The 24813-nt window shown below is 38.9% G+C and overlaps 1 protein-coding gene across 1 annotated transcript in view; it reads left to right on the top strand.

The window, feature by feature from the left end:
- LOC126088344 (NADPH oxidase 5-like) overlaps positions 1 to 24813 on the top strand; it is a 460603-nt gene that overhangs the window by 390663 nt on the left and 45127 nt on the right. Inside the window, exons 17-18 of the mRNA XM_049906479.1 lie at positions 7093 to 7152; positions 21391 to 21600. Coding sequence (XP_049762436.1) covers positions 7093 to 7152; positions 21391 to 21600 — 270 coding nt within the window. The remainder of the gene's footprint in view (positions 1 to 7092; positions 7153 to 21390; positions 21601 to 24813) is intronic.

The raw sequence follows: 24813 nt of genomic DNA, 5'->3' as shown, positions 1-24813 counted from the left end.
TTGAGTGCCCATAACACCATATCCATCCATCACACAGGATGTATTGTTGATCCAGGCATGGAGCTATTATTCACTTGGATGCTTTGGAGGTTATAAGAAATTCTAGATGTACAGAGTACAGAAAAATACTACAGCACAGTATTTAAAACTAACATTTAACACATTTAAGGTGAATATCAAAACCAGATCATCTACATTTTTTGTATCACAACAGACCAGGAAAATTCTCTGTGCAGACTTATGTGATTTTTAGAGCACTGGACCTGGTGACATATGAATGTGCAATGAAGTTATTTATCTGAAACTTCCTGGAAGATTAAAACTGTGTGCCAGTTTGAGACTCAAACTTGGGACCTTTGCCTTTCATGGGCAAGTGTTAACACATGGCTCAGCCACATCTCCCTAATATCCTTTCTTCCAGGAGTGCTAGTTCTGCAAGCTCTGTAGAGCTTCTGCGAAGTTTGGAAGATAGGAGGCAAGGTGCTGGCAGAATTAAAGCTGTGAGGACAGGTCGTGCTTGGGTAGCTCAAGTTGTAGAGCACTTGCCCGCAAAAGGCAAAGGTCTTCAGTTCAAGTCTCAGCCTGGCACACAGTTTTAATCTGCCAGGAAGTTTCATATCAGTGCACACTCCACTGTAGAGTGAAAATTTCTTTCAAGTTACTCATCTTCTACATTTCAAGTTACTCATCTTCTACAATTCCTCAAATGCCTGTGAAGTTGTTTAACAGATGAGAAACCACTCCAAAATATTTGAGAATCCCTTCTCTGCTTACAAAAGAGGGGCAAGAAAGTGTCATTCTACTGGTACTTGGGAATAAAGGAGAATGAATTAGCTGATAAAATAGCTAGATGGGGCCTGTAATCATAACAGCGTAAAATGATATGCAACTTCTCTGCTCTCATTTATCTTGCAGTGTGTCATCCAGTGGTGGGAAAGAGTGTATGAGAGGAAATGATCACAACGAAATTCACTATTTACCGAGGCATACTTCCTACTGACCATGTCAAAATGTGAAACTTACTCTAACCTGACTTTGGACTGCACATTAATTAATGATGCACAAGTTGCTTTTTCACAGAAAGCATCAACCAGGACAAAATGTGCATGACACATCACATACAATGTGTGTCCTTCAAATGACTATATCTTCTATTCTCCAAACTGCCATCTATTTTAGAAAATAATGATGAAAATGTTTTTTGTATAATGACTGGTCTCCAACTTAAATTACCTGAAAAGAAAATTTTCTGTATACCAAATGACAAGACATAGATTTTTTTCATTAATAATAATTTATGGGATTACAAGTGTGCATGAAGTGTGACAAGTTGAAAGTTTGTGTACACTAAAAGTGTGGCTGATAACTTCATGAGCTTTTAAAATGTCTGCTGGTCAGAGGGAAGGCAAAACTAATAAATAATAAAAGGAGAAGCAAGAAGTGTTGGAAGAAATGGAAAGTCATTGCAAACCACCTAACTAGGAGATACCCACATGTAGGAATAGAATCAAAAGTGAGAACTGACTAACAATCAACATTACAAATACGGAGTATTAGTTATGAGCTGCTAGTAATTAATAGATTAAAGATTAGGATTAAACTTTAAGGAGGTTGTGGGTGCAAATACAGAAAACGTAGGTGTTAAAACATGAATAACAGGACCTGAATAAAGTGAAAATTAGCCTTTCAAAACTTTCATATTTTTTTCTATGAGAACTTCCAAAACGAATTATAATTTTCCAAGGAAAGAGAGACACTTAATTCCTCCTAAAGATATTTGCAGCACTATATTCTGTAAAGAAAGATGATGTGAAAGAATGTGTCGCTAGATCCTTTAATTTCAAATATTACACTTATTAGTAGAATATAATCTGAAAAAATAAGCTGCACTTCCAAAGATAATTTGATGAAATTAGCTACACAAATAGTGATATACATTATAAATTAGTTGGTTAGAAGCCACCGCACTGTAAACAAATGCACCAGTTCTGCTTGTAACTCTCCCACAAGATAACATTTTTCAAGCAATTATTATATTAACCTATTATAAGTTCACTAATTCACTTGGGTCAAGCTAAAGGCTGAAACTCCAATTTTTATATCTCTGTAAGAGGAATTAATATTACACACAAACAAAATAGCCATATTCATTAAAAGCAGATAAAACCTAGCAGGAGCATCCAACTATCACAAGGTAAGAGTTTCAATACAAATAAGAAATGTGCAGAAGAGCTGTACATCACAAAGGAAAAGATGACAGTTAAACAAACTTACAAATATGAGGTATAACAGAAGCAAGAAGAAACATTTTCACTGCAATAGATGATACTTAAATTAGGACATATTTCTCTTCCATATGTATTGTGCTGTTCTTCTGGACAATGTATAAGCCTGATGGTCTTTTTTCCCATCAGAATGTTTAGAAACTTTTTTCCTCTTTAGCCCCTATCATTCTGACTCTTTTCATTTTACCCATTTGGTTTCTCAGTTATTGGTTTTGTTTTGTTATGAGGTACATTCATTATTTTCAATAAATTATCTACAGTGATGGTATTATCATAAACCACAGTTAATAATAATAATAATAATAATAATAATAATAATAATAATAATAATAAACCCTGTGGAGGCCTGGGAAAAGAATAGGCCTCTGGTATGTTCTGCCAGTCGTAAAAGGCGACGAAAAGAACAAACCACTAATAGGGCTAACCCCCCTTTTAGTGTGATTACTTGGTTCAGGACAGAACTAAAGAAGCCTCGGACAAGCGCCGTCGTGGTCGGGGACGACGCTTGAACCCTATGCCCGCCCACAATGGTAAGGACACTGCTATCCAACTGGATAATGATTTAAATCCAAATAGAGGTGTTTTGCAGGATATGCTTCCTGCAACCACCCTAGGAGGAAAACAAAGACAGAGGATGAGATGGTCAGATGAAGTTAATCGACACCTCATGTTCTGTTATTACCAAGCAACAAATCTAGGAACCAACACAACTGGATACAGATCACAAGTATACACAACATTTATTACCAGATACCCGGAATTAAAATTTTTAACAGAACAAAACACGTCAATTAAACAATCAGAGGAAAACGAAATCTTAAGACAGCCACCAGAACAAGCACAAATAGAACATGAAGTGACACACATGTTAGATATAGAAGAAAAATTTCAGTTGACATATATAGAATACAAAGACACAAATACAGACATTAGACCATTCTTGCATAGACCACCAAATAACTCACAAGTCGAAAAAACAACAACAACAACTATCAACACAATCGTACACAACAAAATAAATGAAAATACAACTACTGGTTTATGTAGGAGCACTCACTACACTAAATATACACACTAGGCAGAGATCAGAACCAACCAACACACACAACAAACCCACAAAACCAGCATGGCAACACAGGCTACAGATCAGAATAGAAAAACTGAGAAAAGACACCAGACAGCTAACACAATTTCTAAGAAATGAAATATCAGACAAAAAACGAAAACGGTTAGGTAAAATCTCACAACAAGAAGCGATAGAGCAATTAGATGAAAAGAAGCAGAAATTACAAGCATTGGCCAAACGACTTAGGAGATACAAAAAAGTGAAGATAGAAGGAAACAAAACCAAACATTCAACACAAACCAAAAGAAATCTTACCAAACAATAGATAACACACACATTAAAATAGACAATCCACCAAACATAACAGACATGGAACACTTCTGGAGCAACGTATTGTCAAACCCAGTACAACATAACAGGCCTGCATGGTGGATACAAGCAGAAACAGACTCATACAAGATGATACCACAAATGCCTGAAGTAATAGTTTTGCAAACACGAAGTCACCCGAGCAATTAATTCTACGCACAATTAGAAAACCCCTGGAAATGATAAAATAGCAAATTTCTGGCTAAAGAAGTTCACCTCAACACATTCACATCTAACTAAATTATTTAACAATTACATTGCAGACCCATACACATTCCCTCATACACTTACACATGGAATAACTTATCTGAAACCTAAAGATCAAGCAGACACAGCAAACCCAGCAAAATATCGCCCCATAACATGCCTACCAACAATATACAAAATATTAACTTCAGTCATTACACAGAAATTAATGACACATACAACACAGAACAAAATTATAAATGAAGACCAAGAAGGCTGTTGCAAAGGAGCACAAGGATGTAAGGAGCAACTGATAATAGATGCAGAGGTGACATATCAAGCTAAAACTAAACAAAGGTCGCTACACTACGCATACATTGATTACCAAAAAGCTTTCGATAGTGTACCCCACTCATGGTTACTACAAATATTGGAAATATGCAAAGTAGATCCTAAATTGATACAGTTCCTAAACATAGTAATGGAAAATTGGAAAACCACACTTAATATCCAAACAAATTCAAATAATATCACATCACAGCCAATACAGATTAAGTGTGGAACATACCAAGGAGACTCATTAAATCCTTTCTGGGTCTGCCTTGCTCTGAACCCACTATCCAACATGCTAAATAATACAAATTATGGATACAATATTACTGGAACATACCAACACAAAATCACACATTTGCTATACATGGATGATCTAAAACTACTGGCAGCAACAAATCAACAACTCAACCAATTACTAAAGATAACAGAAGTATTCAGCAATGATATAAATATGGCTTTTGGAACACACAAATGTAAGAAAAATAGCATAGTCAAGGGAAAACACACTAAACAAGAAGATTACATATTGGATAACCACAGAGACTGCATAGAAGCGATGGAAAAAGAGATGCCTATAAATATCTAGGACACAGACAAAAAATAGGAATAGATAATACAAATATTAAAGAAGAACTAAAAGAAAAATATAGACAGAGACTAACATAAATACTGAAAACAGAATTGACAGCAAGAAACAAGACAAAATCTATAAATACTTATGCTATACCAATATTAACCTACTCATTTGGAGTAGTGAAATGGAGTAACACAGACCTAGAAGCACTCAATACACTTACACGATCACAATGCCACAAATATAGAATACATCACATACATTCAGCAACAGAAAGATTCACATTAAGCAGAAAGGCAGGAGGAAGAGGATTTATCGACATAAAAAACCTACATTATGGACAGGTAGACAATTTAAGAAAATTCTTTCTAGAACGAGCAGAAACTAGCAAAATACACAAAGCAGTCACTCACATAAATACATTGGTTACACCATTGCAATTTCATAGCCACTTCTACAACCCTTTAGATCATATAAAATCATCAGATACAAAGAAAGTGAATTGGAAAAAGAAAACACTACATGGCAAGCACCCGTATCATCTAACACAGCCACACATCGATCAAGATGCATCCAACACATGGCTAAGAAAAGGCAATATATACAGAGTGATGGAAGGATTCATGATTGCAATAAAGGATCAAATGATAAACACCAGATATTACAGCAAGCATATTAATAAAGATCCCAATACCACAACAGATAAATGCAGACTTTGCAAACAACAAATTGAAACAGTAGACCACATCACAAGCGGATGTACAATACTAGCAAATACAGAATACTGCAGAAGACATGACAATCATGACAATGTAGCAAAAATAATACATTAACAACTTGCCATACAACATAAACTAATGAAACAACATATTCCCACATACAAGTATGCACCACAAAATGTACTGGAGAGTGATGAATACGAATTATACTGGAACAGAACCATTATAACAGATAAAACAACACCACATAACAAACCTGACATCATACTCACCAATAAAAAGAAGAAATTAACACAACTAATCGAAATATCCATATCCAATACAACAAATATATAGAAGAAAACAGGAAACAAAATTGAAAAATACATCCAACTGGCTGAGGAAGTCAAGGACATGTGGCATCAGGATAAAGTTGACATTATACCAATTATACTATCAACTACAGGAGTCATACCACACAGTATCCATCAGTACATCAACGCAATACAGCTACATCCAAACATACATACACCTACAGAAATCTGTAGTTATTGATACTTCATATTAACAGAATCTTCCGTCGGTTCTTCATTATAATAATAAATGAAAAGCACCAGTTTGCTTTTGTTCCACAATATTGTTCAATTACCCAAAAGTTCCTAAATGCAATGTAACATATACCGTACAGTTAAAAGGAAGTCACGCTTGACCAAGGTCCGTGTCACTTTCCATTTTTAACCAGACATAACGTCTGAGAAAGGAAAGAAATAATAATAATAATAATAATAATAATAATAATAATAATAATAATAATAATAATAATAATAATAATAATGTATTAATAATAGAGCAGTTTGTGCTTTATAGTGCGCTAGTAATACCAGCATGTGAAACAGCTGGAGTAACAAATTTCTTATTAACTTCTTTGTTACTGTGGAGATGTTTCTTAAATTACGTGTATTGGACACTGTTACATGGTAAATATTGCATGATTAATCTTTGTCTTGTTCTATTGCTCTTCAGATAAACTGTTGAATTTTCCTGAAGGCTCCCACAGGCAATGTCAATTTTTAGTAACAAACTTTAGAACATCAGGCAATATTAATCAGTAAAATTAAATGACAACTATAATATAAAAACTCACATTTTGACCACATTTTAAAAATGTAAGCTTTTGTTTTATTGTTACTGTTTAGTTTATTAGAATTAAACAGGCTAGTAACAAAAAGAAGTGTACTAAAGTGTGGTATCATTTATTTATTACGCTTGACTGGGAAAACTGTCAGTGATAAAATGTCATACCAAAATGTAGATCAATTTCCATAAATTGGTATGACACTTACAGTCTTCATTAAGGTGAAGTGTAGATGCTACAAGCTGATGATAGAAGCCACATAGTGATTATGAGGATGGGAAAGAGCTATGGTTAAACTTTCAGTGAATATGGCTATTCGACCTAAAGGCAACAATTTTGATAATATTTTTGGCAGGAACTGGGTGTTGAAATTTGTAGTGTTTCATTGTGGTGGTTTCAATAAATGTCAGATGATACAATAGTAACTGTAGATATGTTTTGTACAGAAAATCTCAGAAGAAAATTTAATTGAATTTGCAGACATTCAGTTAGATGAAGAAACTGAGGTGAGTTTCCTGATGATTCATACTGCATGCAGAACACTCTCTTCACATTACTGGATGCAATATGAAGAAGCTGTGAAGATGCATGAGCTGATTTTAGCCTCTCATGTCTTTATTTTTTAATTATGTGCTTCAGTGAGTTGAATCTTTAACACTTTCAGCCTCCTCCTTGATTTCGTTACTCTAAATACATTCTCACTGCTATGACATTAACTTCTGAAGTTGTTAGTAGCTGATGCGACATTTATAGTGTCTACAATCTTTTTATAAAGTTTATGCATTTCAAATAAACGTAGTTTCCATTGTTATAAGACACTGATGAACAAAATACCTCATAATTTTTGCCATCAATTTTTAAAAAGATAAATGGTGTGGGCCTATGGAAAGAGATAAAAGGGGGAGTCAAATGAAAACACTAATGGAAAAAGTAAGTAAACTGTTTCTTATTTCACCCAAAGTAATTACCAAAACTGTTAAAACACTTATCCTAGTGTGAAACCAGATGGTCATTGTCGTCATGGAAAAACATTTTCAGTTGCCTATGGAATCATCAGTGTACCCAGCCATGGAACTCTTCATCCACAGCAAATGGACAGCCAAGAATGTTATTCTTCAGAGCTCCAAAAATATGGAAATTGCATGGATAGAGATGGGGACTGTATGGAGGATGCATAAGGTTTCCCAGAGAAACTTCTGCAGCATAATTCAAACCACCTCAGCAACATGTGGGATAAATGTAGGAAGAGTTTCAGCGATTACTTTTGAAATAATTGACAGTTTGTTGACAAAGTTTTCAGAATATTGTACTGCATTAAAATGTAGAAAACTATACTGGAGAAATCAATGTTTCATCAATGGTTACAGTGGCTTTCTTCTAGGCGTACTGGTGTGTTTTAGATGTGCAGTCATTACTGCTCACTGAGAATGACATGTCGCACTTTTAAAATATTGTTGTTGAGACTGGTCTCATGAGATATAAGGAGTGGGAACTTGAATGTAATAAGTCACTATTATGGAGGGAGTGAGGCTCAGCTGTTATCCATTGCTTCATGCATTGCATGCCACGATTGGTGGTTATTGATGAATGAGGTGTGGGCTCCTGTCTTCTTCCTACTGAACGCAGACCACGCAGTGGCAGTTAATCACTGGCAGCACTCTCATCTAATGTTATTGGTACAGCCTGTTGGACTCTGAGGGCTAGCAACCATGATGTGGGCAAACCTGAGCTCATCCCCTGTTCATGTTATAATTTTTGAATACTTGTGTGGCTTCTTGTGTTTCATCAAACCCACCTACTTGGCAGGCACACAAGTTTCATTAAATTTTATTTTCTTACTGCAGTCTTGCTAGTATTTGGCCACTGCAGATTTGTTGCATTGCCCTAGATGAATGTAGCACCCGTATTCCTGTTGCCTGTCAGTCTCACCAAAGTACACATCTCCATACTGGGAGTCCACCTTTTACAGACCTGTAGGTGTAAGGCATTTATGTTGTTCTTTGTGGAGCCCAGTATAACCAGGATCTTGCAGCTGCTGTAGCAGGCAGGCTGGACACCAATGTTTACCAATTTAGTTTATGACATTTTTCATGTATGGTAAGCGCTCTGTAGGCTGCAATTTGTTGATTTCTTGCCTATCTTGATTTCTTTTGTTGGTTGTCATGGCTGTTTTGGTTGGTTTATGGTTGTAACTATAGGCCCACTCCTTCTGCCTCATGAGAACCAATCATAACAATGATATTTTAAAACTGTGACATAACATCATGGTCTGTGAACAGTAATGACAAAATATAAGTGACTCTGCACAACTAAAATACCAGTATACCCAGGAGGAGGTCACTGTAACTTTGGATGACACTGTCTCTCCAATATAGCTTTCTTCACTTTAGGACATGGTTCAATAATGATACAACTTTTATGTAAACTGACTCTCTGTGCAGAAGCCTAAGAAATTATACAGAGACAGTTTACTTACTTTCTTACGTCTTTTTTCATTTGACTGACCCTTAAACTAAAACACAGTTGGACCAACTGATAAGAGATGGTAAGGGAAGTAGAACTTGTTCCCATTTAACACATGACATGAAGAGGGGAAAAAAGGGAAACATTTAAAGAAAAGAAAGTAAGACATGTGGAAATATTAAACTGTGGCTAATGAAACATGAGTTATTGAGACAATGGTCAAAGTACCAGTACACATACCTTTTATAGTACAAAATGGGAACTGATTATAGTTCTTGAAAACACTCATTCATCAAGTCCAAAACAACTGACAGTATTTCTTCAAATCCTGACACAACTTTCCTCATGTTCTATGTTAATGGCTCGAATACCTTTGCACTTCTGTGGTGTGTGGACTAAGGGATTAATGTTCCAGACTTCCTGTGAAAATCTTTTGAGATATAAGAAAGAAAATAATTAAATTCACAAATTCACCCCATAGTGCTCAGAGCCATTTGAGCCACAAATTCACCTGGTAAGGTATTACACACATGAAGAAAAAAATAAAATTTCTGGAACAAGAGTCTTAAGCTTTAAAATGCACACCATGCTGGTGGAGAGCTATACAGTGTTTAGAGGTACCTAATTTCCAGTTACAGTGCTTGAAGGTGATGCAAAAGGATGAAAATAAGAAAGTCTGCATCAAAAGGCTACACAATTTAGGTTTTACTGGGAGTGCAAACATACTATGGAGGCTATCACTGCTAAAAAGAAAGACCCTAATGATACAGAAAATAAGCAAGTAGTAAATGATGTTTTTAGAAAAAGAAAAATGACAAAAAGAGATGGAGAAACATGAAAAAATGGCTGATTAAGAGGAGAAAAGGCAAAGAGAAAAAGCAAAATGTCACAGAAATCTGAAGTGCAAGGAACTTAGAAATCTGTATTCGAAGAAGCAGCCATGGTAGTGACTACATGATGCAGCAAAAATTTCTTAACTGAAATGTAATATGAAACAGATAACATCAATGAGGAAGAGATCTCAGCTGGCTTAAAAAGAGAGAGCAAGAATAGCTCACGACAACAGAGACTGATTACGAATTACTACTACTACTACTACTACTACTACTACTAGTAGTAGTAGTAGTAGTAGTGGTAGTAGGTAGTAGGTAGTAGGTAGTAGGTAGTAGGTAGTAGGTAGTAGGTAGTAGGTAGTAGGTAGTAGGTAGTAGGTAGTAGGTAGTAGGTAGTAGGTAGTAGGTAGTAGGTAGTAGGTAGTAGGTAGTAGGTAGTAGGCAGTGGTAGCCACCATCACAACTTCATGTTGACTTTTGAGGAAAAGGACTTTCAAAACAAAAATAAAATAAATAGATGAAAAAGCTAGTGCACATATCTGGTACCACATAACAAGCAAAAGATTTTGCTAAGAAAGTTTTCATTTAATTTTCATTTTATTTGTTATTAATTACGTTTCTCCTTACAGTCACATCATGGTTTGGGTAGACACATCAGTAACTTACTCATTCCATCAATTATTGTTCCCTCAAAAATGGCGAGGTCACCTGCACATTGTGCAAATACACGTCATGTTGTCCCAAACTACATACAGAATTTGAGAAAACATACTGATTCTGCATGTCTGTACAAAATTGTTGTAAATTTATCTGTCACTCATCAGCACAAATTTGGAACCTGTATGTCACTATGTTTGACTGTAGTATGCATGCTGATGAACCTGAGTACAGTATTACTCATTAAAAATAAAATATCTGCAGAGAGACTGGAATATGACTTGGAGCAAATGAGTCATCAGATGTATTTTGTTATTTCATATGGATGATATTAATCACATGTTAATGCTATTTTGCAGTGTTGCAGTAATGTCAACCATAAATAAATCTAATATAATCTAATCTAATAACAAATGCTTGTAAGGTTCAGTACTTAGCTTCATGATGCAAAATTACAGTGGTGCCAACAGACACATTTTGCAATATTGTAGTTTCATCTCATGAAGCTGATAATGGCCAGCCATTTTTGTCTCTTTGTAATTTCTTCATTTCCTCAAGTGAATATTTCTTTTCATACAATTGTTTCTAAAGTAAAGTTTGAGGTATCAAGCTGAAGTGTCACTTTATAAGGTAATACACAACACAGTTAGGTTGATCTAAGGTACTGGATAAAAAGAAGAGAAAGGAAAGGAGATGAGGAAGAGGCCATACTATCAATCAATGAATCTCTTCCATTCTCCTGAAGAGGTATAGACAGACTAACAAAAAGTCAAACCACAATGGCTAGGTGGAGACTTAAATGTGACTCCAATGAAGAGTCATTGTTTTCATCACAGTGCTTCTTCAATATAGCCAAACAGCCATTTAAATTCATCCAAAATAAATACATATGTGATTTTAAGTAATATTCATAAAGCACTGAGGAGCTGAACACCAGCAGGTCACAGTTTATGTAAATCACTTAGTTTAATAGTATTCTTATATACTTCCGAGTAGAAGTGAACAGCAACTGTTTATCTGCTTTTAGTTATGCTATTTCTTTGGTCATACGAGTCCACATATTTTTTTATCATTAATATAGAGAGAGTAAAATTTGTAATGCAGTTTCCCACCAGTATAAGTGTTAGTGCGACAGTACTTACTTCATCTCTGTTAGCATTGTTCTTTCTCAGTTATCCCCTGACTGCTTTCGTGGCTAATTTTTTCACAGTTTAATATAGTTTTTTGATAATGAGAAATGGATAGGGACTGTTCTTGTGTGTGCACACTAGGTGAATGGGCTGCTCTCCAGAATAGGCCAGAAGGCACAATGTTTTTGTTGCACCAGTGGTGAAAGCGGTCATACAATTAGTGTTGCCAGAATCCACTAGCAACACCAATGTCACAGCATCTTGTAACATTCATCATCTGGGTAGTCTGGCCTCACATGAAGGTATATAGTGGATAGTGGTGGGTTTTTGTTATCTCTAGATGGAAGGTGAAAGTGGATGCACAGATGGCCCCCTTCTGGCTTAGCTACAGACGTGGTATGCTGCTCAGTGTTCGTAATGCATTTGAGATGACGGGATGCCTCGTCTGTTGGGCCAGTGTTTATTTTCCTCTTGTGTCTGTAAAAACACAAGAGAGTTGGTCTGTTGTCCATTGGGATCTCTGATGGTAAGAATTAGCCCTTTGTTGAAACTGCTGGCAATTTGGGAAAGGAGGTCAGTCATGTGGAGGTATTTGCCAGTGACTACTGAACACACTGGGTGCAACAGATTGCAAATAGTGGCTCATGTTGGCATGAATGACACTTTTTGCCTGCATTCTGGGGTCACATTTAGCAAAAATGGAATTTCACTTCCTGAAGCTAATAACAGCCAGCCACTTTCTCCCTTGGTAATTTCCTTGCTTTCTTTTGGCACTTGGTTGGCTTAATGAAGGTGGCTACTCAGGTAACAGTGTGTGTGGTGTGCACATAGGGATGTCCATAATAAAATGCTTGGCCAAATCAAAGACAGATCAGTTGCATTACTCCTGGAGGAGAACATTCAGCCTTGCATATCAGCTATTGGAAATTTTAATCTGTTAATGGTAAACTGCAAGTGCATCCATGGTAAGCTCCCCAAATAATTTATTAGAGGTAATAGTATTAGGAACAAAAAGTTGGCTGAAACTGGAAGTGAACAGCAGCAAAATACTAAATTCACTTTGGAATATATAACCACAAAGGATACGTTAGGCACCAGTGTTGGTAGCATACTCATTGCCATAAAATACTCTACAGTATCTGGTGAGGTTATTATAGATTCTGACTGGTCTGGGTGCAGGTAAACATCAAAGGTGGCTCAAACGCAGTAGCCTGTACATACCACCTATACCAGAGAATTTCGGAGACAACTTGGAGAATATCATGAGTACATTTCGTGATCATGCATCATAATCAAGCGGGAAAGAGCAGAGGGACTTCAATTTACCAATGAAGGAATGGTAGAGTAATGTGATTAACATTCACATCAGAGATAAGGATTTTTGTGAGAGTGTTCTGAATGTTTTTGTCTGAAAATTACTTTGAGTAGATACTTAGAGAACAGATGTATGAGGGCAATGTCATAGACCAACTAGTAACTAAAACACCTGAATTTTTTGAATCACTTATGGACTAGGAGGGAATCGGTAATTATAAGGCTGTGATAGCATCAATGGCTATGGGCATTATAAGGAATATTTAAAAAATAGTAGGAAAATATTTTCAGTTAGTACAAGTGACAGGATCCAAATTCTGGAGAATGTAAATAGTCAACATCAAGTTCTTGAGGATGAAGACCAACTATAGTTAAACAGCCATGTCAGAAACTTACTGTGAAAACGGAGAAAGCTAAATAACTATTTAACTGAAGTCAAAACCTAGTACATGAAAAAAGTGGAATGAAGCCAAAATGAGTGTGAGGAGACACACAGGAAGTATTCAATGAATTTGAAAGTAAAATTTTGATAAATATTCTGATTAAAAACCCTAAGAAGTTCTAGGCTTATAATCAATAAGCAGATGGAAATTGTCCACTTAGTCAGTCAGTGACCATACTGGCACCAAAGTAGATGATTACAGATAGAAGAATGAAATACTGAATTTAGTCTCACAAAATGTTTCACTGCAGAAGACATTCAACTATCACACAATACACAAAATGACTAATAGTGTGGTACATGAGCTTGGAACAGAAAATCAATGAAGACTGCTCAACAGTAAAAAGATAACTGGATGAGATAACTGTGAGTTACTGTAGAGATGATGTGAAAGAACTTTATCTCCTTTTAGCAACAGTTCATTGTAGGTCCTTAGGTCATGAACACAACAAAGAGTGCTTAGCAACTGGAAAAAAAGTGCAGGTCGTTCCCCCTTTTTCCAGAAGGGTTATCGGAGAGATGCACATAATTGAAAGCCTATATTGCTACAGTCAGCCTGCTGCAGAATTATGAAACTGTCTTGTACTCGTGCATTGTGACATTTTGACGGAAGGAAAATCTCCTGTACAAAAGTCAATATCAATTCTGCAGACAGAAATCTTATGACATTTAGTTCATTCTGTTCATCAGTGAGATCCTGAGTGACACAAGGAGGTTGATGCTATGTCTCTCAGCTTCCAGAAAGACATTTGATATAGTTTCAGACTTTAGCTTAGTGGAAAAATATTATCTTAACAAGTATCATGTCAGATTGCTGATAAGACTTGGAGCTTTCTTGCAGATAGAGCTTGACATTACTTTTCATAATGGAACAAAATCTGCAGATAGAAAGGTCATTACAGAAGTACAACAAGGGAGTGTTTCAGGGCTGTTACTGTTTATAATTTGTATTAATGGTCAATTGGATAATGTTGACAACAGTGTGAGGCTATTTGTGGATGACATCTTTGTCCATGGGAATACTGCATCATCAAAACCCTGCAGTAAAATGCCAGAAGACCTGCAGAGGATGGAAAATTGGTGTAAGAAATGGCAGTGACACTGAACATTGATAAATCTTCTGTATTGCACATAAACAGGTGAAGAGATCCACTACTCCACAACTGCACTACTGTCAATAAATTTACAGATACAGTAACTGCCTTAAAATAAGTAGAAGTAACCATCTCGAGCAATTTAAAATGGAGTGACCATATAGAACAATAGCAGGAAATGCACTTGGCAGGCTAAGATTCAGTGGGAGAATCCTACTGAAATGTATTCATCCATGAAAGAAGCGGCATACATAACTCTCGTCTGATCAATTCTTGAGTATTTTTCATTAGTCTAGGACTCATACCAAACAGGATTAATGGAGGATATGAAGAAGATCCAAAGAAGAATGACATGTTTAATGATGGGACTGTTTACTTGCTTCCAGAACATTACAGAGATGCTCAACAAAGTCCAGTGTTACATGCTAAAAGAGAGAAGTTGGGCATAACAGAAGTTTACTGCTGAAATTGAGAGTGTATGTTCCAAGAAGTTTGGGCAACAGATTAATTACTCTCACATAAATCTTGTGTAATGACCAAGACAACAATTCAGGTAAATAAGAACTTGTACGAAGCTTTATTGACAGCCATTCTTTCCATCTGCCATTTGTGGATGAAACAGGTAAGGAGGGGAAAGATAATGGTACCAGTTACCTTCTGCCATGCACCATAAGGTGTAAGTATAGATGGGGATGTAGACTGTTTTCTATTGATTGAGTGAAAATATGAAAGTTTCAGAACTTCCATGTAGCAAAGATATACTTTCTCATTCCCTGTTCCAAAAATGTCCCTTCAACATAGAAATGCTGTCTAGAGAAAAACTTAAAACGTAAAAATTGCTTTTCAGAACAGACAAGTTCCTGCTTTTGAAGGAATGACTTCCCACTTACATGCTCATTCCAGTAACAAATTGAGAGACTCCTTAGGATTGTGTGTTTAAGCTCATCCAGTGAGGTGGGCAATCATTAACACCCTTATCTCATTATTGAGGAGCAGGAATCACATTTCTGTCAGGCCATCCACATGTATGTTTCCATGATTACTGTAAATAACTTGATGCAAATGTCAGAATGGTTCCATTCCAGACCAAGCTAGTGCTTCATGTCTGACATACTATCAATAATTTTGTAACAGCTTTTTATTATTTTGTAGTAAACATAATGTTATGTGTGTCGACAGAAGTGCCGACACAGTGTTATTATGAAGGGGCCGAATAGGGCACGCGTCAACTCACGCCGTCCTGCGTTAAGTCTGAAACAGGATAACTATTGAATGGTAGCAAGAAAAGTACGTAGTTGCTTTATACTTAACTTTTATTCTCTGATGAATACAGCGTTCTTCTTGAGACATTTATACTATAACTCTCAAAGTAGGTAAGGCTAATGGCGCCTTGCTAGGTCGTAGTCATGTGCTTAGCTGAAGGCTATTCTAACTGTCTCTCGGCAAATGAGAGGAAGGCCTCGTACGTCTAGTCGCTAGCAATGTCGTCCGTACAACTGGGGCGAGTGCTAGTCCGTCTTTCTAGACCTGCCATGTGGTGGCGCTAGGTCTGCAAGTACTGATGGCGGCGACACGCGGGTCCGACATGTACTAATGGACCGCGGCCGATTTAAGCTACCACCTAGCAAGTGTGGTGTCTGGCGGTGACACCACATTCCTCCCCCGCAAATCGGCGAACGGTCGTGTTATAAGGCTTCCGCCCGCCGTGGGGAGGGCCCCATGTTGACGTATGCGATGAGGTGGGGAGCCTAACAACAGGCGAGGCTGTGCCACCCGCACCCGGCCATTCGGTCCGAGGGGAGCTAGGAAACGCCTGGAAACCTACTCCAGGGTGCACGTCAACATGCGGCGTATGCGCCCGTAATGAGACAGGGTCGACCTCCATTGCGTCGGGGTATCCGACACGCGATGACGCCATGTGGTCCGGAGCGGGCAAGAGTTCCATGGCGGAGGACAGCTGGGCACTGGAAGCGATCGGCGGCGCGTGACCCAGGGAGGCGGTTGGCGGCTGCAGCGAAGCGTCCTCTGCGGGCGGCGCCGGCGGCGGCGGCGGCTGCTGCGGCTGCGGCGGCGCGACGCCATGGGGCAGAATGGAAGGCATCGTCGGTAACACCTGGGGATGAGGCGAGCCAGTAGATGGGTCCCCAGGGCGCTGACCGGACGGCTCCGTCGCTGAAAGCAGACGGGGAGCGGCAGAACCCAGGCGACGACAGAGGCGCAGCTGATTGAGATGCCGACGCACCTCACCAGAGGCCCCCATAACCAAATACATCGCGCGGCCGAGGCAGCGAAGAATGCGCCCTGCGAGCCAACGCCGTGAACCGCGATAGTTGCGATAGAATACAGCGTCGCCAGGAGCAAAAGCAGGAGTCTGCCGCTGCACAGGAACCTGATGCGGCGGATGCAGCAAAGACATCAAGGTTCGATGAGGACGACCGTGAAGCAACTCAGCCGGCGAGCGACCATCGCGGGGCTGAGAGCGATACGAAGACAAAAAGAGCAACAACGCGTCCTCCCGAGAATGCGACTCTGTCAACTTCAACATCTGTGACTTGAAAGTCCGGACCAAACGTTCAGCGGCACCGTTTGACTGAGGCGAAAACGGCGCGGATGTCAGATGTTGAATACCATTGGCCTTGCAGAATGCCTGAAATTCTGCGGACATGAATCGTGGGCCATTGTCGGAAACAATAGTCTGTGGAAGACCTTCAATGCAAAAGATAGCAGACAACGCTTGGATGGTGGCAGAGGACGTCGTGGAAGACATCCGGACAACAAAAGGAAAATTACTGAAGGAATCGACAACAACCAACCATCGAGCATTCCAGAATGGACCAGCAAAATCTATGTGTAAGCGTTGCCAAGGGGAAGTGGCTTTCGGCCAAGCAAAGAATTTCCGCGGTGGCGCGGATTGTTGTTCGGCACACGCCATGCAAGAAGAACACATATTCGCAATCGCAGCATCGATGCCGAACCAAGTACAGTGCTGACGAGCAAGTTGTTTCGTACGCACTATACCCCAATGTCCTTGGTGGAGAAGCTTTAAGACAGACGACTGTAACGAACGTGGGACCACGACCCTAGACTGATCATTATCAGAACGCAACAACAAAACACCACGTCGTACAAAAAGTCTCTCCTTGTGAGCAAAAAATCGGCGAACCATCGGATCCTCGATCCGTGACTTCGACAAGGGCCATTGCGTAGTAACAAAACGCAAAACGGTAGCAAGGACAGGGTCTGCAGCTGTGGCTGTAGCTACACGACGAAAATCAATCGGAAACGATTCGACCACGTCATCAGTGTCCGCATCAATGAACATGCAAGCAAGTTCGGAAGAATCGAATGCTTTATCCTCGGCAACAGGCAAACGGGACAACGCATCTGCGTTTCCGTGCTTAGCAGTGGACCGGTACAAGATATCGTAGCGGTACTGCGAGAGGAAAAGAGACCAGCGAATGAATTTCTGCGCTGTACGTGGAGGTACAGGCTTGTTCGGATGAAAAAGCGATGTCAAAGGTTTGTGGTCTGTAATGATGGTAAAGTGACGACCATACAAGAAATCGTGAAACTTCGTAACACCAAACACGAGAGCCAAAGCCTCTTTCTCTATCTGGGAATAATTTCTTTGCGCTGACGAGAGCAATTTGGACGCAAAGGCAATAGGGCGATCATGCGAACCATCTTTGTGAGCAAGCACAGCACCGATCCCGAAATCCGATGCATCTACCATCAACAAAAGGGGTTTCTGGGGATCGAATGGCGTAAGGCAAGTAGTTGAAAGCAACGCCGATTTCAATTGGCGAAAGGCGCGTTCGCATTCCGGCGACCAGACAAACGGAACACCTTTTACGGCGTAAGCGATGAAGCGGAGCTGAAATGGAAGAGGCATGAGGAAGAAATTTATGATAATAGTTAATTTTTCCCAACACACTCTGTAGCTGCTTCAAAGTTTGTGGTGCAGGCAAGTCCTGTATGGCACTGAGGTGCTCTGGACTCGGATGGATGCCTTGGGCATTTATGACATGTCCCAGATATGGCAAGTCACGAGCAAAAAACACACATTTGTCCTTCCGCAAGCGAAGACCATTCTGTCGCAAGACCTGAAATAGTGTTCTGAGATTTTGTAAATGTTCTGCTTCTGTCTTTCCTGAGATCACTTGCGACGTGACGGGATCGAACCACGGACACTCAGGCTCGGGAACCTTCGCCCATGGACGTTCACGTAGTTAATGCCACTCCGCCCAGTGTTACTCTTTCTAACAGTGACTGTGTTCGTCCCACAAAAAGTGTGCGTCGACGTCGACGGCAATCCCATCCTCGTCGCCAATGTTATGTGTGTCGACAGAAGTGCCGACACAGTGTTATTATGAAGGGGCCGAATAGGGCACGCGTCAACTCACGCCGTCCTGCGTTAAGTCTGAAACAGGATAACTATTGAATGGTAGCAAGAAAAGTACGTAGTTGCTTTATACTTAACTTTTATTCTCTGATGAATACAGCGTTCTTCTTGAGACATTTATACTATAACTCTCAAAGTAGGTAAGGCTAATGGCGCCTTGCTAGGTCGTAGTCATGTGCTTAGCTGAAGGCTATTCTAACTGTCTCTCGGCAAATGAGAGGAAGGCCTCGTACGTCTAGTCGCTAGCAATGTCGTCCGTACAACTGGGGCGAGTGCTAGTCCGTCTTTCTAGACCTGCCATGTGGTGGCGCTAGGTCTGCAAGTACTGATGGCGGCGACACGCGGGTCCGACATGTACTAATGGACCGCGGCCGATTTAAGCTACCACCTAGCAAGTGTGGTGTCTGGCGGTGACACCACACATAATATCAAAATTTAATTAGCTTTTATGGAGAACATGAAAGAACAATAATTCTGACTAGCTGTAATTAAACTTCTGAAGCATCTAGTGACAGAATTCCATATGCCGAGTGACTTTTTTTTTCCTTGAATTTTATAGTTATGTTTGCCCTAACTGCAAACCATTTTGATACAAAGATTCTTTCATTTAAGATCTGAAGTTATACTCCACGAACACACTGTGTTTTTATTTGGTAATATGTGATGTTAGGTGCCCAAATCAATTTCTGTAACCATGAATTTTTTTCTCAGAAGAATGAGAGAGCCACAGAGGAAAGTAAATATCAAATTTCAAATGAAATAAATGAAATACTGGTTCAGTTACAAAATTAAATCCACTGCAAACAACAATGACGCAGGGTTTCTCATTATTTTTCTTGTTTTGCCTGTTATACATTGTTGAACCTTGTAACAATTTAAATTGGATGATGATACTATCAGACTCTGGAAGAGTGATAATGGGTCAGGTCCCATTTATTCTCAAGACTTTCAAATTGACCCACACAGCTGCCAGTGTGCTGGCCTTACAGAAATTAAATATCTCGAATAGAAAAAACTGACACATGCCAATCAGCACCAATTCTGAAAATTCTTGCACAAAAAACTAGTGATTTTTTCACATGACACCCTGAACCTGTAGATAAAGGCAATCGTGTACATGGTTTATTTCTTGACTTCTGAAAAGAATTTTGCTCAACCACAGCAAATACTTTAGTTGTGATACTTAGATAAATTCATAAGCTTCTAGTTAATAAATCCCAATGAACCATCAACAGCACAATACAAAGTAATGAGCATCCTGGCATTCACAATGAAATGTACATTCTATCCTGCATGATTTGTCATAGATATGTGTGATCCTTGGGAGAATGTAAAGGAGATACTGAAAGATTTGAACAGGCAGACACTTGAATATAGATGCTAACTATTCCACAAAAGCTTACTTACAAAGGTGCAAGAACTGATACTAAGTGAGGAACCTAAGTATATACCAGAGCCTCCTATGTATTGTTACTGTAGAGCCCACAAAGGCAAGGTTAGACTAGCTGCAATATCTACAGAGGCATTTACATAGTCATTCCTTCCATGACCCATATGAGAAAAAGACTGTAAGAAATCATAATATGTGGTACAACAAAAGTTACCCTCTGCCAGGTTTACAGTATGGACATATACATGGATGTAGCTTTAGAAGTTCAGTTCAGTACTAGGAAAACAGTTCTAACACCACAAGAAGAAAATGTATTCTAAAAAATTTAAAAACTTTTCTCATATGTAAAGTGAAAAGACTTCAGCAGACTTTAATCAAAATTTGCTCACTCATGGGTAGAGAAATGCGCAAAGGATGAGGTTAGTATGGGAGTTTCGTATTCTGGTACAAATGTTTTCCAGCATCTCCCATCACACAATGCAGTACATTGAGAATTCCAATGAACTAAAAAGGAGGTTACATTTGTAGCCATTCCCTCAACAAATAATCTAATATTTACCCTATAGGCAGTAGTTTTTATTAGCAGCATGAATGGTGACAATGTTAAGTGCTTGAATGAATCACTTCCTAAAGCTTCTGATAACAGCTGTTCCATGCTAAATAAAAATTTTATTGTCTAGATGTAAAGCTAGTAGTAGACAACAAACAGTAGCCATTTCCAATAACAGAGAAAAGTGCTTGAAGTAACAATTTTACTGCTACATTTGCAATGTTGCATTTAATTTGAGTTTACATCAGTTAATTACTGTTTCTAATAACAACTACTTCTTTTTAATTACTATCCACCTTGATTCTTTCAATGCTCCTGAAGATAGTTCTGTTGTGTGGTTTTCACAGTGCAATGAATGAATGAATGAATGAATGAATGAATGAATCTGATAATTTTCATCTTGACTGGAAACAGCAATGTAGACTTCATTTTCATTACTAGATAGTAACATGAAGCTTTCTATCTACAGATTTACCTGGATGGACCATATGGAGCACCCTCAAGTCATATTTTCAGAGCACAACATGCTGTTTTGATTGCCACAGGAATTGGAGTCACCCCATTTGCATCAATTTTGCAATCAATTATGCACCGATACTGGAAAGCAAGGCACACATGTCCAAAATGCAAGTATTCATGGGCAAGTGAAATACCACCAACAGTCATGAAACTCAGAAAGGTATGTGTCCATGTCATCTATCACTTGAAAAATAGTTGTGAATATTATGACACGCCAAAGCTTCTGTAGTACTTAGGTGTTCATCTAGCAATAACAATAAACATACATTTAAAATAAGTAGTTAGAGAAAACATTATCATATTTTAGCAATAGCATGTCATAAAATGATCTACTGAAGAAACTGAAAATATGTCCTTAATTATTTGTATGTTTCAATTATGGTTAATATTAAAATTCATCCAGTTTTCTTAAAAGAAAAATCAATGTAATTGGAAATGACACCTTCACTTACAATGAAAGTATTACATGGATAGTAACTGTCACAGTGGGAAAATCTGTTGCAGATACTGAAAAAAAAATTTTATTCAACTATCTCCATTTTGAACCAACTGGCATCTTTCGTACCCCGTTCCTTTAGAATAAATGTTACTTTCTCGACTCAATACCTCAAAACCAACAGATTTGGCTTCACTGAAATGTGCGATCTGTTGCTGCCATTATGAATTGGCGCAAAAAAAGCTGACCTTGCAGCAACTGTATCAGTGAATGATGATTGAAATTGGTCAACACAAGGATGTAATAATTTTTAATGGTATCAAATAGAAGCATCATACAGGCTCAGTTGTAAGAAAATCAGATGGAAGACTTCATTCATTCACTGGTGGGATACTTGGAAAATGAAATGCAATCAGTCTATGAAGAACGTGGCTTAAAAAACACTTGCATGACACATCCTAAAATGTTGCTGAAGTTTGTGGAACCCCACCAAATAAGACTATCAAGAGATATTGAATTTAGACAAACAAGGGCAGCACAAATTGTCATGTTTGTCTAAGTCATGGGTGAGTGCCATGGAGAGGTTAGTGCCACAGAGATGCTGGGAAAACTGAGCTTGAGCTACCAGATGTTTGAAGATAGATGAAAACTGTTAAATGAAAGTCTACTTGTAAAGTTTCAAGAACCAGCTTTAAGTGAGGAATCTATGAATACACTACAACACCTTGTGTATTGGTTCAGTACGGGGTTTCAAGAACAAGACCATGATGAGCAGCTGACTCGTCAAAATATTGTGCAGCTTCCACAACATTATCTGACATGATGCTTGTGAACCAATCAAGTGGTTACTGTGTCAGGAAAGTCTCAAACAGCACATCCATTACCTTTATGGGGAAGAGATGGCCAACAGAGTATGTGAGTTCGATAAATTCCACAACAACAGAAACAATGTTGTGCTGTCATATGTTTTTACTGAGATGTCAGGACCAGAAAAGTGTACAGACATTCACCAAGGATCAAACAATGAGCCATCATGGCAATGGTGAGAGAAAGAATCCATTATACTAGGTGAGAATTAGACAGTCTCCAGGAGCTTGCTTTCACTACATCTGAATATCTCGTTGTCTGTCAGTGGATTTTTGGGGGTGCGTGGACTGTGCTACAAGGTTACTTTCAGACTGGACGCAACAGCAGGCTTCCAAGTTCCATTGTGTTATACACAAATTATCGCAAGAATGTAAACCATACACACATATTGTGTTTAATTTCACAGATAAACAATTGTGTGATGCTGTGATGTCGGTGTTTGAAAAGGGACTAAATTTTGCACCCACTCCAAAGACCTTTCCTCTCAAGGGTTTTATCAGTACTGTTAAGCGAGGTGTCTTGAAAGTTCGGAGTGAGACTGCTGAAGAAATAAGGCAAGAGATTTGCAGGGGCATAACCAGGATGTCCACACCAGAGCAGAACATAAACACTGAGGGAAAGGAAAGCTCTCCATTCCTTAAGAGAAGACACAGAAACACTGATTTTACCTGCTGACAAGGGAAATGCTACTATTCTTTTGACTACAAGAATCTATTTCGGCAAGATAAGATTTACTGTAGGACTCAGGGTATTGCTGTCTCCAGAAGGATCCAACTGATGCAGTACAATGGAAGATAATCATGTTCCTCAAATCCAGCCAGTTTCCTGAACATCTAAAAATAGCTTATGAGTACAAGAGCCAGTTCCACCATGACTTTACGGATTGCCTAAGATCCATAAGGAAGGGGATCCTCTTCGCCCTATCATGAGCAACATAGGAGGCCCAACATATTACCTGGCAAAACATCAGGCTTCTCTTCTAAGACCAATGGTAGGAAAATGTGAACATCACATTTGAAACTCAGAAGATTTTATACAATGACTGAAGGCTTTGCATCTAAAACCATCTGACGTATTAGTGACTTCCTATGCAGTCTTCTTGTTCACAAGGGTATCTTTGCTGGATTCATTACAACTTATAGGAACTAAAGTGGAGGAGGACATCTTACATGTATACAAACATGTGCGTACCTTGACTTACTTTTTATTTAATGAACAATATTTTGAGCAGACTGATGGTGTTGCTATGGGTAGCCCTTTGTCTCCCATAGTAGCTAACCTTTTCATGGAAGACTTCGAGGAAAAAGCACTTCACTCAGCAGTGTTGAAACCTACATGTTTCTGGAGATACGTGGAAAACAGTTCTGTAGTTTGGCCACATGGAGGAGCAATGCTTCCTGGATTTCTGGAACACCTTAACTCCCAGTATCCCAGTATTTGCTTCACCATGGAAATACAGAAAAATGGAGACCCCTCATTTCTCGATATCTTGGTCTGCAGAAAAGCAGATGGTTTCTTGGGTCAGTGTGTTTCACAAGCCAACTCACACGGACCTACACTACTGGCCATTAAAATTGCTACACCAAGAAATGCAGATGATAAACAGGTATTCATTGGACAAATATATTATACTAGAACTGACATGTGATTACATTTTCATGCAATTTGGGTGCATAGATCCTGAGAAATCAGCACCTAGAACAACCACCTCTGGCCGTAATAACAGCCTTGATACACCTGGGCATTGTGTCAAACAGAGCTTGGATGGCCTGTACGGGTACAGCTGCCCATGCAGCTTCAACACGATACCACAGTTCATCAAGAGTAGTGACTGGCGTATTGTGACGAGCCAGTTGCTCGGCCACCATTGACCAGATGTCTTAAATTGGTGAGAGATCTGGAGAATGTGCTGGCCAGGGCAGCAGCCAAACATTTTCTCTATCCAGAAATACAGGACCGGCAACATGCGATTGTGCGTTATCCTGCTGAAATGTAGGGTTTCGCAGGGATCGAATGAAGGGTAGAGCCATGGGTCGTAACACATCTGGAATGTAATGTCCACTGTTCAAA

This window comes from Schistocerca cancellata, chromosome 6 (assembly GCF_023864275.1).
Source record: "Schistocerca cancellata isolate TAMUIC-IGC-003103 chromosome 6, iqSchCanc2.1, whole genome shotgun sequence".
NCBI lineage: Eukaryota > Metazoa > Arthropoda > Insecta > Orthoptera > Acrididae > Schistocerca > Schistocerca cancellata.
The sequence above is the reverse complement of the archived record's forward strand: the minus strand, read 5'-3'. Positions and strand labels throughout refer to the sequence as shown.